The sequence below is a fragment of the Mirounga leonina genome, unplaced genomic scaffold (genome assembly GCF_011800145.1).
Source record: "Mirounga leonina isolate KUSES-001 unplaced genomic scaffold, KU_Mleo_1.0 Mir_151, whole genome shotgun sequence".
Classification (NCBI taxonomy): domain Eukaryota; kingdom Metazoa; phylum Chordata; class Mammalia; order Carnivora; family Phocidae; genus Mirounga; species Mirounga leonina.
The window spans coordinates 59,624,963-59,645,968 of record NW_023270377.1 but is presented as its reverse complement, the minus strand read 5'-3'; the positions used below and the strand labels follow the sequence as shown (position 1 = coordinate 59,645,968).

Sequence of the window (21,006 nt, the reverse complement as noted above, 5' to 3'; positions counted from 1 at the left end):
GCCAAGACCTGGACCACGTCTATTGGACTTTAAAGATCATGTTCTTGGGGTGCCTGGCTGGCTTAATTGGAAAAGCATGTGACTCTCGATCTCTGGGTTTTGCATTCGAACCCCACACTGGGTGTGGAGATTACTAAAAAAAATAAATAAACTTCAAAAAAATAAAGCTCATGCTCTAAACCATTACACTACATTGCCAACCTAACACAAAATCAATATTAAACCCCTTCAAAATATCTCTGAAAATAACCTGTTTTTCTGATTTTGTAGTTTCCTTTCATTATGAAGCATCAAACTGAAATTAAAACCCCAGTATGACATAATCAGTATGATTAAACTGTAAAAATAATGCTGATTGGAGGGAACCTTCATAAAAACAGATCAGAAATGCAGAATTAACTAAATACCATTTAATTTATATAAAATATAAACTATACAAGATTATATGATGAAATTATGATGAGCAATGGAAACATAAAATGCTCTATGAGAATAGATTGGTTTGTGGGATAGAAACAAAACAGAAACGGCACCCAGCATGGGTTGAAGTGAAGGCTAATGGGCTGGAACTTTTTTGTTCTTTGCTTTTTAAGTTGTGCTTTCAGCAGTTATCTCAATCAATGCTGGCAACTCATAGTTCCCAGTAAGGTGTGACAGCTTCTGAGACACCACAGAAGCTCAATCAAACTCACAATTATGGTTATGAGACAAGGTAAACACTTTCAGCATATGAGTTAATTTCCTGAACTTTGAAGGTATTTGTGATAACGGGAATTGGAAAAGCTATTTTCCTGACCATGAGTGAAAAATTTAGTTTTGGGGCGCCTGGGTGGCTCAGTTGTTAAGCGTCTGCCTTCGGCTCAGGTCATGATCCCAGGGTCCTGGGATCGAGCCCTGCATCGGGCTCCCTGCTCGGCGGGAAGCCTGCTTCTCCCTCTCCCACTTCCCCTGCTTGTGTTCCCTCTCTCGCTGTCTCTCACTGTCAAATAAATAAATAAAATCTTTAAGACAAAGCAAAAAAAAAAAAAAAAAGACAGAAAAATTTAGTTTCGACCTGCTGTTAACTCATCTCAAGTTCAGGCCAATAAAATTAAATAGAGTGTGGAGAAATCTGCCCTTTGTTAATCTTGTCCAAATGATTTTCTATTTATTTATTTACTTATTTGCTTGTTTTAAAGGAAACTCTACCCCCACCATTGGGCTCAAATTCATGACCCTGTGATCAAGAGTCACATGCTCTACCCAACTGAGCCAGCCAGGCACCCCCAACCAACTTTTTTTTTTTTTTACCAACTGATATTCTAAACAGGTATATTAATGATCAATTTTTCTTGGAGAAGCAGTTTTTTCCTTTCATTTTCCTAGGCTGTAGATTAATTGTTCTATGCCAATGGCAGTAAAACGGATGTAGTGATGTGTTTAACCACAGACAGATGAAGCAAATTCTCAATTATTCACTTACTAAATTCAATAATGCTGAGGGGAAGAGGGAATGTGATATACTAACTATACTTAAATATTCAGAATTCACCCTGAATCACATTGAATATCACAACTAAGAAACTGAATTAAACCATTTATGTATCTGCCATATACGATATGATTAATATTAACTATGAAAAATTATCCTGTTACAATGTAACAAAAAGCAATTTAGAGTTATTTTTGCACATCAAATATGCAAACACCTGAGCTCTCAAAGTGGGAAATTTCCACATATCACTGATAAAAGTTCATTGTCTACCTAAGAAAAAACTCTTGGGGCGCCTGGGTGGTTTAGCTGGTTAAGCATCCAACTCTTGGTTCTGGCTTGGGTCATGATCTCAGGGTCGTGAGATCGAGCTCCCTACTGCGCCCCAGCCTCAGGCTCAGTGTGTAGTCTGACATTCTTTCCCCTCCCCACCCCCCCTTGTGTTTGCACATGCTCTCAATCTCTCTCTAAAGTAAATAATTAAATAAAACCTTAAAAAAAAGGAAACATGAAAAGTGTGTGTGTGTATATATATGCATATAATTTTAAGATTTTATTTTTAAGTAATCTCTACACCCAACACGGGCTTGAACTTACAACCCCAAGATCATGAGTCGCATGCTCTACTGACTGAGCTAGACAGGTGCCCTGTGAAAAGTATATTTATAACAGTAATGCAGGAAATTTTAAACAACCAAAGCTGACTTAAAAACAAGTACTCTAAATTTATTAGTGCACAAAACTTTCAACTACTCTATTTTTTTTTTTTTACATAGGACACTTTTAAGTGGTAAAGGAATTCACAAGGTAAGGTATAGTGGAATTCTTTTACCATTTTGCTGGACATAGATAACTCACCCTAGATAGGTAATTATTTGCAAGAATATTTTAAAGTAAAAATAGCAGCTGCTTTTGTTATTAAGTTTTAAGAACCCATTACATTTTCTAAATAACCAGCTGAGATATAACACACTGGAGATGTTTTCAGGAAATAATAAAATATAATCATGTTAACTCAAAAACTGCCAAATGTATTTTCCTTATTTCTCTGAATTAACCTGCTTTTAAAAGAAATATGAGCTATCATAAAATTTAAAAGAAATTACCAAAAGGAAATGTGGAATTAAAATGATTAATCTGGGCATCTAAGTGAAAGAAAAATTGCTAACGAGAACTTGGATGTTATACATTTTAATCACAGAAATGAAATGTCAACCATCTCACAGCAAAAGACTGTACTATTGGTGATGCTTAAGCTCTTATTTTGAGAACTGTGAGGGTGTTTCCTGACTTCAGTTCTCACAACATCTGAGACAATAGGTGAGAAATGAGAAATGGGAGTGACAGGAGAGAGTGACACATGCAGAGACCAAAAGAAGTGTGCTAGGCCAGCATGGCAGAACAACCAGTGTTTCCTCCCAGTGGCATTAAAATTCGTGAGCTAAGATCAATAGACAGTGTTTGTGCTGTATAATGTCTGAGAATGGAATGTTCTGTGATGAGAGAAAACGTGTTCTTTCAAAGACTTAGGACTCTCCTGGATAAGAAGAGATGGTGGTTAACTAACAGAGGCACAGAATAAGAAACGGGTCAGAGCCTCCTTTGGGTTTTCATGAAGTTTGCGAGTCGAGCTTTTAACCGGATCCATTCACCTTGACCTGCATTCATCAGAGACGCTAAATATCAAACAGGAAGCCTCGCCCAGGGCTTCTGCAGCCCAGCAGGTCTCTGATCCCTGGCGGAGCCTGGCAGGTGGCTGGGAAGGTGTTTACTCTCAACACAGTTCCTCAGCACAAAAGTTCCCTTTCTTTGCCAACCTCACAGCAGCCTCAGTTGCTGCACTCTGCACCCTCGCTTACACGTGGTCACACTGTCACCCGCATGGTGGGGTCCTCTCCTTGGGGCGGTTCCCTCATGTGTGTGAAGTCCACTGCATGGAGTCATGCTCCAGGGCCGGGTTGGGGACCCAGCAGAAACCTCCATCAGTCTGAGCCATTTTAAAATGGAATCTTTAGTTCAGTGTCTCCACAGCAGCCAGAAAACTTGCTTAGAAAGTGACTGGACGTGCTAATAAGCGAACCAAATGCTTCAAAGCAGTATCATCAGTCCTCTCCAGCCTGCTTTCCCTGCTTGTATAGAGAGAGGCCAGTCACCACCTTTCTATTTCAGTCACACTATGGTTCGGTGGGAACTGTCATTTTCCTTTACTGCAGTTTCCAAGGCCCTAAAATAACCTTCTCATTAGCCTCACTCAAGTTCATTGTTAACATAAATAGGCCAAAATAGGCAGCCTCGTACAGAGTACTTTAAGGGAACATTATCAGCACTGCTCATCTATTTATGTCCTAAACAAATTCAAGAGAGCATGAAAAAAATCCCTGGTTTTTCATATCAGGAAATATACTGTAGATAATTTTTAACTTCCTGGAAATGAATTAAGATGACTGATAACTTTTAGTTCTGTTTAGGTTTGACACGCGCTGTCCCATCCAGGTGGCCACTGGCAGAAGTTTGAGTAATGTGGAAAGTATGCCCGTGCAGCTGCTGGCAAAGAAGCAACGTCACACTTCCTCAGCAGCAGCGTGACAGAGTTCCTGCAAAGGAATGCAATGTTGGCTGATCGGTAAGCAGACTGCCACGGGCATGCACCCACCAATCCAACGCCAACACTCCCTGGCCATATCCCACTCTGGAACTGCACGGCTGGAGCTCCTAAAAATAGAATGGTTCCATTGGAGTGGATCAGGTGCTCTTCTTTCCTGTCCAGCCTCCAGGACACATTCATGCTTAGGATAAGTTAAGGATGAAGAGCAAACAAGGCCAGAGGATAAAGTAAGTCATCGATGGTGGCAGAGGACAAGACAGGGCAGAAGTGCCCCCTTCGCTGCCTAAGAGCTATCTCTTTAGCTCACTGTCCGCAGCTACCTTTGCTTGCAAACCTTAGCCACAACTGTAGACTGAAGTCACTAGAGTAACAATTAACTATCAGTGAGATTAGTATCTTCACTAATGCTTGGCTTGCACAGAGAATTCAAACATCTTTCCCAGGGGAGTTTCAGAACGTAGGATCAATCTGGAAACAAAATTCTATCACCAGGGGTTGGCAAACTTTTCTGTAAAGGGCCAGACAGTAAGTAGTCTTTGTGGGCTATGTGCGGTCTGTTAATCACTACTCAACTGCGTAGATAGAGCTCAAAAGCAGCCACAGACAATACGTAAACAAATGAGATGTCTGTGTTCCAATGAAACTTTATGTATAAAAACAGGCAGTCAGATGGATTTGGCTCCTGCCCATAGTTTTCGGACACTCGCTCTATCTGGTAGGTACACTGATACTGCTACAAGAATGATCGAGAAATCATGATGACCAAAACCAAGCTGTTCTATAAAACTAACCTAGGGTATTAGAAGCCAGAATAACAGTTGCTCTTTGTGGGGTCACAGGGGTTGGGGGAAGTACTGTTGTTGGGACAGAAAATGAGGAAATTTCTGGGTTAATGGTAATATTCTGTTTCTTGATGTGGATGTTGGGAAAATCCATTGAGTTTTGTGACAATTCATTTAGGAGTTGTGAAAATTTCTCTGTGTGTTTGGTACTTCAATAAATTTTTTTTTTAAAGAAAGAAGAACCAAGCTGTTTTAAGGGAGAAATCACTTTAAGAAAAACAAGGAAGAAAAGCTTATCTTGAGAGTGCATGTGTTGGTCAAATTGTATATGGGTTCCTAGCTATGGCAGTGCGAAGGACACAGACCAGATTTTTTTTTTAGTGTGCTTTAAAAAAATGTGGTAAAGAACACATAACATAAAATTTGCCATCTTAACCATTTTTTAATGTTCAGTCCAGTAGTGTTAAGTATATTCACTTTGTTGTGAAACAGATGTCCAGAACTTTTTCATCTTGCAAATCTGAAACTGTATCTATTACACAACAACTCTGTGTTTCCTCCTACCCCAGCCCTGGTAACCACCATTCTACTTTCTGTTTCTATGAATTTGACTACTTTAGGTACCTCATGTAAGTGGAATCATATAGTATTTGCCTTCTTTGTGATAGGCTTATTCCATTTAGCATAATATCCTCAAGGTTCACCCATGTTGTAGAATGTGACAGGATTTTCTTCTTCTTCAAGGCTAATACTCCACTGTGCATATATGCCAAATTTTGTTTATCCATTTATCTGTCAATGGACATCTGGGTTGCTTCTACCTTTTGCCTATTGTGACTAGTGTTGTTATGAGCATGGGTGTGTGAATATATCTTCAAGACCCTGTTTTCAATTCTTTTGGCTCTCTATCTAGAGGTGGGATCGCTAGATCATATGGTAGTTCCATTTTTAATTTTCTGAGGCACTTCCATACTATTTTCCATAGAGGTTGCACCATTTTACAATTTTACCAATTCCACAGCGCCTAATGGTTCATTTCTCTACATCTTCACCAACGCTTGTTATTTTCTGTTTTTGTGATAATAGCAATTAGCCAATTAGCCAAAACAGAAGCCAGCTTTGAAGATTGGCAAGGTCTCACCTCAAACTCGGAATATCAAAAGGCCTTCAAGAAAAGTACCTTGAATCCTATGAAACTTGATGTTTATCCTAAAAGGCCACAACACTTTGATATGACCTTATCATTTTTGCTCAAAGTTTCTGAATTTGTTAAACACTCCTGGCCAGTGCAATGCACAACAGCAGACTAAAAGATGTATAGCAAGAGGGAAATTTAAAAATTGCCTTGTGTGGAAAGGTAATACCATGATTACCAAAAAAGCAACTGAAGAGTCAATCCATAATTTATTTCACTAACTTTGGTCCTACTACACTAGAACAATGGAATTCTCCCAAATGGATTGGCAGAGGTCGAAGTGAAGAACTTTCCAAAGTAATGACACAATTAGGAGGAGAACGTGTGACCTAAATCAGGGGAAGGCCAAACAGAAAAACCAGGCTCCAGGAGCTACAGCATGTAGTTGCCTACCTTGTTCTTCCAGAAGAACTCGCACAGCCGAGTTTTCCTCTACCTTTTTCCTGGCTGCTGCTGCTTCTTCTTCGGACCATTGCATGTGATCCCTATCAAAAAATGAAAAGGCTGTAAAACCTGCTTCATAATCAAAGGCAGCAAAAGGGTGACAAGGGATACATCTTTCTCCCTAGAATAATCAAAGGCAAATGATACAAACTAATTCCATGTTGAGTGTCAGCTGTTTCTTCTGATAGTGCAGGTACAACCCTAGAACTCCTACAGTTCTTCTGTTAAAATGTGGCTGTGTGGCAAGCCCCAACCACCTTTTGGAAATGACTGCTGAAGTCATGTCCCAGGAGCACTATGGTGCGTGATTATTTGGGTGCTAGTACGGTTTGCTGCATTTTACTCTAAGGCTAAATTTATTTGCCTTCTTGTTCATTTATGAATATGGCACTCTTTAATAGCTTTTTAATCTTCTTTTATAATACTTATATTCTAATACTTCACTATCAAAGAGATGTAAGTTTTAAACTATTTTGTACTTACCCTCATTTTTTTTTATGTTCAGTTAGCCAACATATAGTACATCATTAGTTTTTGATGTAGTGTTCAACGATTCATTAGTTGCATATAACACCCAGTGCTCATCACCACATGTACCGTCTTTAATACCCATCACCCGGGGCTCCTGGGTGGCTCAGTCGTTGAGTGTCTGCCTTCGGCTCAGGTCATGATCCTGGGGTCCTGGGATCGAGCCCCACATCGGGCTCTCTGCTCGGCGGGAAGCCTGCTTCTCCCTCTCCCCCTCCCCCTGCTTGTGTTCCGTCTCTCATTGTCTCTCTCTAATAAAATCTTAAAAAAACAAAACAAAAAACCCATCACCCGATTACCTCCTCCCTCCACCCCCCACCCTTATGTAACCCTTGATTTGTTTCCCAGAGTCCAGAGTCTCTCATGGTTTGTCTCCCTCTCTGATTTCTTCCCATTCAATTTTACCTCCCTTCCCCTCCATGCTATTCCTTATGTTCCACATATGAGTGAAAGCATATGATAATTGTCTTTCTCTCCTTGACTTATTTCACTTAATATAATCCCCTCCAGTTCCATCTATGTTGATGCAAATGGTGGGTATTCATCCTTTCTGATGGCTGAGTAATATTCCATTGTATATATGAATCACATCTTCTTTATCCATTCATCTGTTGAAGGACATCTCGGCTCCTTCCACAGTTTGGCTATTGTGGACATTGCTGCTATGAACGCTGGGGTGCATGTGCCCCTTCTTTTCACTACATCTGTATCTTTGGGGTAAACTCAGTAGTGCAATTGCTGGGTTGTAGGGTAGCTCTATTTTTAACATCTTCAGGAACCTCCATACTGTTTTCCAGAGTGGCTGTACAGCTTGCATTCCCACCAAGAGTGTAAGAGGGTTCCCTGTTCTTCACATTGTTGCCAAAACTTGTTGTTTCCTGTCTTGTTAATTTTTGCCATTCTAACTGGTGTAAGGTGGTATCTCATTGTGGTTTTGATTTGTATTTCCCTGATGGCTAGTGATGTTGAATATTTTTTCATGTGTCTGTTAGCCATTTGTATGTCTCCTTTGGAGAAGTGTCTGCTCATGTCTTCTGCCCATTTCTTGACTGGATTGTTTTTTGGTACCCTCAGTCTTTTAAGTAACTTCAGATTTTTCTTATTGGTTGCCTTACTTTCTGTAAATGGATTCTTTAACATTTAAATGATAGAATAGTTGATATAGTATATAAGAGGGTCAACTTTCCAAGATCTGAAAATACTGTCAGTATTTTCAGTTTCAGAATTTATACTTCCTATGTGAGAAGATATTATTTTCTGTTGCTAAAATGTCTTCATGGAATAGAAGCAACATCTTTATACAAAAAAGGTGGGGGTTTCTTGGGTTTGTTTTTACAAAGTTTGTATTTCCTTTTTTTGCAATAGCTAAGGTTATAAATGAGTGACGTAATTTCCTGGAATAAACCATTTTTCTAAACAACAAAGAGGCCACATATCCAAAATTCAAGCTCCATGTAGCCATTGATAACTGTAAGAAAAATCTCTCACATTATTATCATATACTTGTAGCTATCTCACTGATGAAAAAAGGGTGAAATATCAAATTCTTGACATGTATCGTAATGGTGGCTGATAAACATTAATTGAGCATTTAGCATGATCATAATTATAAAGATAATTACTATTATTATTTATTATGTTGTTAGGCATTGTGCCAACCATATTACATACATATATGTCTTTTTTTTTTTTTAAGATTTTATTTATTTGACAGAGAAAGAGACAGCCAGAGAGGGAACACAAGCAAGGGGAGCAGGAGAGGGAGAAGCAGGCTTCCCGCAGAGCAGGGAGCCTGATGCGGGGCTAGATCCCAAGACCCTGGGATCATGACTGGAGCCGAAGGCAGACGCTTAATGACTGAGCCACCCAGGTGCCCCACATATATGTCTTGTTTAATCCTTTCAAAAACCCTATGAGGGGCTTATAATCATGCTCATTTTGCATAAGAGGAAACAGAAATTTAGGAACTTACTCCAGGTCATAGAGCCAGTAAGTGACAGAACCAGAATTCAAACCCAGGTTTGTCTCACTTCAAAGTCCATCCTCTTGAACAGTAGTCTATTACTGTCTACTAAGACAGTGGGGGATACTGAGAGATTTAAGACTTAATCCTTGGCCATAATGGGGTTTATATGCTCCTGAGGCAGGCAGATTAACAATGTAATAATAATACATTGGTATTATCAATGAAATAATATAAATGATAATACAATGTAGCCTTCTTGATTAGCGTCTATTGTATGCAAATGTAGCCAATTAATGCTAGTTTGGGCAAATAGGAAGGCTTGAGAGGGAGGTGAGTTTGGGCTCAGGTTAGGGGGAAAGGAGGTGGGGCAATTTATACATTTCATTATGAAGCTGGCAGCTGGGTAATGGTCAGATTTCAAATGATCTTAAGTGTGAACAGTTTAATAATATGTAAGATAAAGTGAAGTGGGGAAGAACTGGTGGAAGGGAGACCAATGAGAAGTCTGTTGCAGTGGTCTAGGAGTAATGATTCCCAGGACTAAGGTGGTGGCGACGGCAGACAGAAAGGCAGAGCAAGGGGAGCCACTGTGACAAAAACTGTATCTGTGACCTGGAGGTTAACTAGCTGCTGGGAGATAAAGAAGAGTGTCAAGAATGACTCTATTAGTATCAAGGAAAGAGTGTGTGTGTTTGGGAGGGGGGGGTTGTAACCAAGACAGAATGGGGTTGTAACCAAGACAGAATAAGGAGTTGCTTTGGGTGGAATGATGATAAGCTTGGTACTATCTTAAGTAATGTTTATGCAATCAGATATGAGAGTGTGTATTCCAGTGACCTGGCTATAAACACATCATTGAAAGGTGAGAAACTGCTTTCCTTTAAGAAGGATCAAAATTGGTGTACTGAAATTCTCAGGACAAGTAAGTAAATGATGATGTTAAAAGATCAGAGTTCCAAACATGAAAATTTAACTACCATTTTTTCAAGTAAAACCCAATCATTCACAGTCCAAATAATCATTAAGCAGCTTTGTCCACTTGCTTTAATGAATGAAATTAGAAAAGACTTTTGGGGGCACCTGGTGGCTCAGTCAGTTAAGCATCTGCCTTCAGCTCAGGTCATGATCTCAGGATCCTGGGATGGAGCCCTGTGTCTGTGGGGCTCCCTGCTCAGTGGGGAGTCTGCTTCTCCCTCTGTCCCTCCCTGCCCCTGCTCATGTTATCTCTCTCTCTCAGATAAATAAAATCTTAAAAAACAAAAACAAAAACCCAGATTCTGGTACAGCCACTCTGGAAAACAGTATGGAGTTTCCTCAAAAAGTTGAAAATAGAGCTACCCTACGACCCAGCAATTGCACTACTGGGTATTTACCCCAAAGATACAAATGTAGTGATCCGAAGGGGCACATGCACCCCAATGTTTATAGCAGCAATGTCCACAATAGCCAAACTACGGAAAGAGCCTAAATGTCCATCAACAGATGAATAGATAAAGAAGATGTGGTGTATATATATACAGTGGAATATTATGCAGCCATCAAAAAAATATGAAATCCTGCCATTTGCAACAATGTGGATGGAACTAGAGGGTATTATGCTAAGCGAAATAAGTCAATCAGAGAAAGACGAGTATCATATGATCTCACTGATATGAGGAATTTGAGAAACAAGACAGAGGATCATAGGGGAAGGGAGGGCAAAATGAAACAAGACAAAACTGGAGAGGGAGACAAACCATAAGAGACTCTTAATCTCAGGAAACAAACTGAGAGTTACTGGAGTGGAGGGGAGTGGGAGGGACTGGATGGCTGGGTGATGGACATTGGGGAGGGTAGGTACTATGGTGAGTGCTGTGAATTGTGTAAGACTGATGAATCAAGACCTATACCCCTGAAACAAATAATACATTATATGTTAATAAAAAAATTTTTAAAAAACCCCAGATTTTTGTTTTGACTTATTTTAATATATGTGAGCAATCACATACATAACTTGGAGCTGGCAATTATATTTTATGCTCTGTATATATAAATACATATAGAATATTATTAAATGATGGTTATGATATTAAAGACAACAAGTAATTTATTGAAAAAATAGGGTTACTAAGGCTGGGTACAAGTTTCTCATCTATAAATTTCTACAGCAAAGAAGAAAGAGAATAGAACAACCCATTTCCCTGTAAAAAAAAACAAACCAAGCTCTGAGACGATAAGAGTATATAGGGTCTTTAGCTTTAAGCATTTGTTTTAAACTGTTAGTTTAACTTGCTTCTTCCTGAGTATTTAATAGATTTAGTTATTTCTTAAATTGCTCTAACTTCCTTACACTGTTCTTTATGTTGCTTCATTTTCTTAACTGCTAAGTGAGGGGAATATTATACCCTAAGCCCCTGCAGAACAGATTTTCCACTGTATAGTTACAGAATCCCCACAGAAACCTATAAAACGTTCCTACTGTATTTATGGGGACTTCCTTCAGACCTGCCGCTTTATGGCATTTCTTTATATTAGAAGAGTCTGATTCACATATACAAAAACCCAACAGATAGCAATAAGAATCATTCGGGTTTGTAAGTAATAAATAACAATTTCAATAGAAATTTAAAAATAGAGACAACTAACTAACCAACTGAAATAATCAGGTATTTAACAACCATTGCCATTACCACCAAAGGAAAAAAATGGTTCATACTGTTTGACCTATGAATTGTGCTTCTGGGAATTTACTGTAATGAAGTAACTCAAAAGAACAGAGAATTTCTGTATAGAGAAGTACCTGTAAAATGACATTCGCTAGAATACCAAATATAATAGCAAGAAACAATCTCAGTGATAGGGTAATGAAAGAATTATGGTAACTTAAAGGAATATTATGCAGATATTTAAAATGATAAATATGAAGTTTATGTGGCAACATGGAAAAGTGTTTATGAAACAACATGAGGTTAAAACAGCAGATCCCAAAATTGTATACGTATTATAATCACAACTAAATAAAATTATAGAAACATTGGGTGAAATAAAAACAAGTATGTTAGAATAGTGCAATTAAGAGATAATGGTTTTAAAATCTCCTTAATATTAATATTAAAGTTGCTTCAACTAGAGGTCATTTTTTTTTTTGGTGGGTGGGGAGAGGGACAAGGGGAGAGGGAGAGATCTTAAGTAGGTTTTATGCCCAGCATAGAGCCCAAGCGGGGCTTGATTTCACAACCCTGAGGATCATGACCTGAGCCAAATCAATATTCGAATGCTTAACCAACTGAGCCACCCAAGCACCCCTCAACTAGAGGTAACTTAAAAATATATATGTTTATAAAAAAACTGTATGTTTAAGACATATAACAATGGTTGTTAAAATTTTATGTCATCCTTCTTAACGGAAAATCCAGCAATCCTTATAATAAAAAAGATATATTTTCTTAAAAAAAGACAATTGAGCAGAAAATACAAAATATACTTAATATTTTTCCTGAAAATGTGAATTTGAGAAAAAGAAATCTCAAAAATAAAAGAATTTTTGAGTAAGAAATTTTTACAACATGCCTGATAGAATTTGTCTTATAATTTTGTAGTAATTATGAGTTTTATGACCTCAGCTCATGAATGTGCATATGTATTTCCTATTCCTTCCATATATAACGTATAATTGAATAATGATTCCTTGCTTTCACAGCTGATTGCAGTAACAGTCTAAATAATTGTGCATTTGGTTTATTTTGGAAAAGTTAAAACACATACACACACAGACCCCAATTGTTTAGTTTGGGTACTAATATTTTTGAGGATACTACTTATCGAAAATTCTGCTGAATGTGGTACCACTTACTATTATAATTTTTAATAATCACATATAAACTAAAGCACCCAGTGCAAGCTATGTGGATAGAATGTTTTTCTGTCTTTGTCATTTACTGTGTATATAAGAGTCTCATTACTAAACAAAATTTAAAGACAAATTTAACAAATTTTAGGTAACTACTGAATTAAAAATAAAATATTCTTGGGGGTGCCTAGGTGGTGCAGTTGGTTGGGCATCCAACTCTTATTAGTTTTGGCTCAGGTCGTGATCTCGGGCTTATGGGAATGAGCCCTGCATCAGGCTCTATGCTCAGCATGGAGTCTGCTTGGGATTCTCTTTCCCTCTCTTTTTGCCCCTCGCTCACATTCTCTCTCTCTTTCCCTCTCTAAAAAATAAATCTTGGGGTGCCTGGGTGGCTCAGTCGTTAAGCGTCTGCCTTCGGCTCAGGTCATGATCCCAGGGTCCTGGGATCGAGCCCTGCATCGGGCTCCCTGCTCCGTGGGAAGCCTGCTTCTCCCTCTCCCACTCCCCCTGCTTGTGTTCACTCTCTCACTGTGTCTCTCTCTGTCAAATAAATAAATAAAACCTTTAAAAATAAATAAATAAATCTTAAAAAATATATATTCTTACATAAAAGGAAGAAATGGACGTTATTAGTTTCAGCTTAAAATTATTTCAATAATCCTTAATTCCATAACAAAACCATATTTATTACATAGTTACAATTATAATAATAATGGAAAAATTTAAAGAGAAAAAGTTTTAACCTTTCATTTAAATATCCTAACAGATTAACAGTTCTTAATTTTTCAAGTTCCTTTCCTGTATATGTGTACACACATATACACAAATATTTTCTATATAGCTATAAAATTTTCATAATTATGACTTAGAACTGCTGAATAGGACTTGTAATTTTGGGCCATGACAGAGTATGTCATAATGGGCTTACCCTCCTACCAAAAACAATGATAAAACTGGAAAAAATATATGAAGGAATTGTTTTTAGGCACTGGATTACACTTCAGACAGTGCAGGACTGTGATCCTTAAAAGAAGAGAAACACAAAAGGTCAGTACCCACATTCACCCTGGTTTTCTATCAGGAACATGTTCTAGACTATAACACAGAGGTAGAGCCCAAGCAGAGCGTGGCTGTCTTACTGAGTGGCACTTTTGTGAGTTGAGAAGGCAGAGATCAGGGTTCAGAGTTGCTGAGGTGTGAAACTTTATGCATTAGAATACTGAAGAAAAGGGGGCTGGAGAGAGGGGCAGGTTCCTAAAGTCCGCAAGAGAGTTCTCCTAATGTTTAACTAGTGCTGGCTGATGGGTGAAGGCAGCACAAAGAGAACTGACTGAACATAGGCAGTGCAGTGCTTGGAGATACTGGAATTCTGGCTAAGCCAGAGTGGAGAGGTCTCTCTGAACACCTCCATTATTCAGTTAAGACCCCAGATATGCCATGCCATAGGAATAAGATCCACACTTGATTCAGGACAATATCAAAATAGTCTCACCCTAACAACACCTAACATTATACCTTACCTTTAAAAACAGAACTACCCCTCCCATTCAAGTACTAACCAGGCCCGAACAGAACTACCCTATGACCCAGCAATTGCACTACTAGGTATTCACCTGAAGGATACAAAAATAGTGATTCGAAGGGGCACATGCTCCCCAATATTTATAGTAGCAGTGTCCACAATATCCAAACTATGGAAAAAGCCTAGATGTCCATTGACAGATGAATGGATAAAGAAGATGTGGTGTATATATACAATGGAATATTCCTCAGCCATCAAAAAGAATGAAATCTTGCCATTTGCAACAATGTGGATGGAACTAGAGGGTATTATGCTAAGTGAAATAAGTCAGTCAGAGAAAGACAAATACCATATGATTTCACTCATATGTGGAATTTAAGAAACAAAACAGATGAACATAGGGGAAGGGAAGAAAAATAAAATAAGATGAAAACAGAGAAAGAGGCAAACCATATGAAACTCTTAACTATAGGAAACAAATTGAGGGTGGCTGGAGGGGAGGAGGGTGGTGGGATGGGGTAACGGGGTGATGGGCATTAAGGAGGGACCTTGATGTAATGAGCACTGGGTGTTACATGCAACTAATAAATCACTAAATTCTACTCCTGAAACTAATAATACACTATATGTTAACTAAACTGAATTTAAATAAACAATTTAAAAAAATTCTATCTCACCTGACCAAAAAGATTTGGCAGTAATACAATCACTTGTCAGAAAAAAACTGCCAGAAAAAAACTGAATGCCTTTAAAATAAGAAAACATAATCCAGATTCCATATAAGATATCATCCATAATGTCCACCCCACAATCAAAACTATTAGCATGTGAAGAAGTAGAAAATATGATCCCTAATCAAGAGAAAAGGCAGCCATAAATACAGATTGAGAAAACTCAAATGTTAGAATTAGTATACAAGTGTTAGAATTAGTACAAAATAGCTTTTAAAAATGTTCAAAGATTTAAAGGAAAAGATGGACAGAATGGATTAATAGATGGGGACACCTCTGCGAGGAAATGGAAACTATTAAAAGGAAATTCTAGAACTAACCCATATACAATATCTGAAATGAAAACTCACTGGGTAGTCTTAACAACTAATGGGCACCACAGAAAGAAAATGTCAGTGAACTTAAAGACTTAAAGGTGTAGAAATTATCCAAACTGAGAGCAGAGAAAAAAAGTTGGAAAAAAATGTACAAGTCTTTATAATCTATGGGACGATATCAACTGGGTCTAAGAAACACACAAGTTGAAGAACCAGTAATAGAAGAGACAGAGTGAATAAGAAAAAACCCCCCAAAACTGAGGAAATACTGACTGAAGTTTTTCCAAATTTGATTAAAAGAAATAATAATCCAGGAAGCAAAGCAAACCCCAGGCATGATAAATACACAGAAAACTGCTAAAAACCAAAGATAAAAAGAAATATTAATAGGAGCTATTATAGAAAGGGGAAAAGCAATGCAAATGCTAGCTGACTTCTTACTAGAAACAATGGGGGCCAGAACACAAATGAATGACATCTTTAAAGTACTGAAAGAAAAAAGTCTGTCAATCTAGAATTCTACACGAAGTGAAAATATCTTTCAGAATTTAAAAATAAAAACATTTTCAGATAAACAAAATTTAAAAGAATTTGTTACCAGCAGAATCGATAATAGAAGAAACGTTAAAGAAAGTTCTTCAGGTTAAAGGAAAATGGTACTAGATGGAGACTCAGATGCACAGGGTAGAATAAAGAGACCAGAAATGATAAATATGTGGTAACTATAAAATACAATGTTTTTATACTTTTTCTTAATTTCTTTAAAAAATTACTATGTAGCAAAAATAGTAACTGGATTATAGAGCTTACAACATAGATAGAAGTAAACTATATAGCAACAGTATAACACACATTGAATGGGTAAGTAGAATCATATTATTGTAATCTTCTTACATTTTATATTATATGGTACAATATTAATGTCTTTTTTTAAAAAAAGATTTATTTATTTATTTTTTTAGAGAGTGAGAGCATGGTGGGGAGGGATGGAGGGAGAGGGAGAATGAGTCCCAAGCAGACTCCACACTGAGTGGAGAGCCGACATGGGGCTCAATCCCAGGACCCCAAGATCATGACCTGAGCCGAAACCAAGAGTCAGACACTTAACTGACTCTGCCACCAGGTGCCCCTCACAATATTAATTCTAACTGTATCAAGTTGAGGAATTAACTTAAGATAATTACAGTAACATTGTAATCTCTAGGACTATGGTTATTGAAGTGTTGTCCACCCTTTCAGGTGGTTCACTAAGTCAAAACTATTTCCATGTAATCCTGCTATTTGCCTTTTTCACTGTATTGACAATTGCACTGATAGTATAAAAACAATGGTGGTGCAACAAAGTGCATCTGCCCTAATACGAAACAAGACAGTGGCAACAAAATGTACTAGTAGTCATTGATTCTATACCAGCATCCAGTGGGTGGTACAGAATTCACCAATTTTTGTTTAAAAACAATCTAATTCACTGAAGAATGTGCCTGATAAAGCAGTAAAAATTATTTTATAAAATATTGACCCCTGGGTACACATGTTTAATATTCTATGTGACAAAATGGGAGACATGCATAAAGGACTTTTGCTGCATTCGGAAGTATGATGACTGACTGGTAGAAAAGCACTACTATGATTCTTTACATTGTGAACTGAATTATCTGCTTTTTTTTTTTTCAGGGAATGCTATTTTTAGTTGAAAGAGCAACTGTAGACAAACTATAGTTATTCAGACTTGGGTATCTGGCATATCTTAAAAAGAAGTAAAATGAGGGGTGCCTGGGTGGCTCAGTCAGTTAAGTGTCCGACTCTCGATTTTGGCTCAGGTCATGATCACAGAGTCATGGGATTAAGCCCTGCATCAGGTTCTGCACTGGGTGTGGAGCCTGCTTAAGATTCTTTCTCTCCCTCCCATTCTGCCCCTCCTCTCCCCCCCCAAAAGAAAAAAAAAGTAAATGAAATGAGCCTACATTTTAAGGAAAATAAATGACAGTTTTTGCCGCCAAAGATAAATTTTGTGTTTTAAAGCAAAAATTAGAATTTTGAAAAGTTGTGTCCACCACCATGAATTGACAGTTTCCCAGTACTTAAGAGATTTTCCTGATGAGAATAGTGGTGATATTACAAAAGTGATTTTTAAATACTGTATAATGAAATGTATCAAATCTGAAAGATTTACATAAAACAGGGAATCAAACTTTTTTAAATGATCCATGCATAGCAAACGTTATAAAATGATGCAGAGGTAAAATATCCAAAGTGCAAGATGTATCAATGAAATATAATTGATATGGTTTCATATTCCATATTGCAACTAAGAAATACCACTGCTGAGATTTAGTGTAGTATCAGGAAATATACCTACAATTATCTTAAAATGCTATTAAAAAACTCCTTTACGGGGCGCCTGGGTGGCTCAGTCGTTAGGCGTCTGCCTTCCGTTCAGGTCGTGATCCCAGGGTCCTGGGATCGAGCCCCACGTCGGGCTCCCTGCTTGTGGGAAGCCTGCTTCTCCCTCTCCCACTCCCCTTGCTTGTGTTCCCTCTCTCGCTGTGTCTCTCTCTCTGTCAAAATAAATAAATAAAATCTTAAAAAAAAAAAGTAAAAAACTCCTTTACTAGCACATATCTGTTTGTGGTCAAATTTTCTTCATGTAATTCAATCTAAAACAACATATCACAACAGATGGAATGAAGAAACAGATGAGAATCCAGCTTTTTCCATTGAGCCAGATATTAGAGATGGGGTACCTGGGTGACTCAGTCAGTTAGGTGCCTGATCCCAGGGTTCTGGGATGGAGCCCTGTGTCGGGCTCCCTGCTCAGCAGGGAGTCTGCTTCTCCCTCTCCCTCTGCCCCGCCCCCACTGTGCTCTTTCGCTCTCTTTTTCTCTCAAATAAATGAAATAAAATCTTAAAAAAAAAAAAAAAAGCCAGACCCTAAAGAGACTTGCATACATTTAAAACAATGCCCGCACCTGGGTGGCTCAGTTGTTAAGCACCTGACTTTGGTTCAGGTCATGATCCCAGGGTCCTGGGATTGAGCCCTGCCTCATCCTCCCTGCTCAGTAGGGAGCCCGCTTCGCCCTCTCCCTCTGCCTGATGCTCCCTCTGCTTGTGCTCTTTCTCTTTCTCTCTGTTGAATAAATAAATAAAATCTTTAAAAAAAAAATGCCACTCTTTTGGGGAAACAGATATTTTTGTGACATGTAATAGATTGATTATTTTTGTTTTACAATGAATTAACTATTTTTTAATGTCTGTTTTAATTTCTAATATGGGAAAAATCAATAGATACAATTCAGATAAATAAAAGTTTTTTCAGATCCTCAAAGATTTGAGTGAAAAGAGGTTCTGAGACCACAATTTTGAAAATATTTTTCTAGAATAATATGTAAAAATAATGTAAAGATGTATAGCTAATAAGCTAGTAGCGAAAAGAAAAGAACAAATGAGACAAATAAAAAATAGAAAGATAATCAGATTATATTAATTTACAATGCTAACCAGGATTGAGTGTTATCTGAAATTTCTTTTTCTTTTTTCTTTTCTTTTCGTTAGAGAGAAAGAGAACAGGGGAGGGGCAGAGCGAGAGAGGGAGAGAGAATCTTAAGCGAGCTCCACGTCCAGTGCGGAGCCCCACGTGGGGCTCAATCTCATGCCCCTGACATCATGACCTGAGCTGAAATCAAGAGCTGGACATTTAACCAACTGAGCCACCCATGCCCCCCCTTTTTCTTTTTTGATACTATCTTAATAGATATAAAAAGGTACCTTATTGTTTAATTTGTACTCCTTTTACTGTTGTCTATTTCCCCATATGCTCAATGTACTTCCTCCTGGGTCATCTTTCTATGTCTACTGTCCATTTATCTTTATAGCAAAAGGTTTAAATGATTTCTAACAATATAACAAATATTCTATATGTTAACTTTGATATATGGTAGTGAAAAATCATTTAAATTTTGTGTCTCTCAGTTTCTGTATTAGTAAAATAAGAGTTATAATTCTCAAAATGATATATAATTAAGATTAAGTACTTTGAAATTATAATTATTCTATTTCTTCAAATCTAAGATACCATTATTTTCTGTACCAGTAAGAAAGGAAAAAACACTCCAATTACAATTGTAAGATGTATCATGATTTCAGATATGTTAATTAGTGAAACAAATGTGAGCCTCAGATGAATGAAATACAGTTGTTATAGGTATATCAGCTAATAATTTAACTAATTTCAATTAAATCTTTTCTACTGTTGGTACTAACTTATACTTACGACTCCTGGTTACCCACTTCTCTTTTCAGCTATAATAAATATTTCCATTGATTATTTTTATTAGTATATCAGTTTCTTACTTAGGAATGAATGACTTATAAAAGACACACAGAAAGAAACAATGCCTTCCCATTTCTGCATATAATGGAATAGAGATCATAGCTGCTGGAAGAAACCAATATCCATTTCCCTCATTAAACATTTATTGAGAACCTGTATCTTTCAGGCACTGAGCTGTGAACTGGAGACATAAAGATGAAGAAGATTTGGTAGAACTCGAAATTGTTAATGAGATGAGGAGTTGTAATCAGTTATTAAAGAATAAAGAATTTATCAGGTAGACAGTGAGATGAGAATAGGTACACGGAGGGCATTCTTTAAAAAAATTCAAACAATACTAATGCATATAAAATATAAAGTTTAATCTCTCTCTCATCCTCATGCCCATTCCTGAGATAAACACTTATCAGTATGATGTGGACATTTCCAGACCTTTCTCTATGCGTATAAAAACAAAGATTTGTATATACATGTAGCACATGTACAAGAATTCCTTAATAAAAATGAGACATACTAAAGATACTTTTCTGCAACTTGCTCTTTTGGTTTAATGACATATCATAGCCATTTCTTGGTATCAATATACATGGATTTCTCTTATTTTTATTAACTGCGATATTATTTTCCAATGTATGGATGTAACCATATTTTTCATGATTTTATTGAGGTATAATGACATACAGTAAACCGCACATATTTAAAGTGCACAATTTGATAAGTTCTGACATATGTAGACACTCATGAAACCATCACCACAAACAAGATAATGAATATATCCATCACCCTCAAAAGTTTCCCTGTCCACCTTTATAATTCCTCCTTTCCAGCCCTCCTTTCTTTTTTTTTTTTTTAAGATTTTATTTATTTGACACAGAGAGAGAGAGAGAGAGAGAGACACAAAGAGAGGGAACATAAGCAGGGGGAGCAGAAGAGGGAGAAGAAGCAGGCTTCCCGCAGAGCAGGGAGCCCGACTCGGAACCCGATCCCAGGACCCTGGGATCATGACCTGAGCCGAAGGCAGATGCTTAACAACTGAGCCACCCAGGTGCCCTCCAGGCCCCCTTTTCTTATCACCACCCCCCAACTCCACTGACAACCACTGATCTGCTTCCGGTCTCTATTTTTAGTTTGCATTTTCTAATATAGTACTAAGAGTATAATATATACTCTTTATTTTTAATTTCTTTTCCTCAGCATAATTATTTTTAAATTCATCCATACTGCTGTGTTTATCAATAGCTCACTTCTTTTTATTACTGAGTCGTATTCTATTACATAGATAGTAC

At 37.5% G+C, this 21,006-nt stretch overlaps 1 protein-coding gene across 3 annotated transcripts in view; it reads right to left on the bottom strand.

Annotated features, from left to right (window-relative positions):
- METTL8 (methyltransferase like 8) overlaps positions 1–21,006 on the bottom strand; it is a 92,682-nt gene that overhangs the window by 24,460 nt on the left and 47,216 nt on the right. For all 3 annotated transcript variants that reach the window (XM_035007790.1, XM_035007792.1, XM_035007791.1), the window contains exon 3: positions 6,447–6,538. In XM_035007790.1, the coding sequence (XP_034863681.1) occupies positions 6,447–6,538 (92 nt within the window). The remainder of the gene's footprint in view (positions 1–6,446; positions 6,539–21,006) is intronic.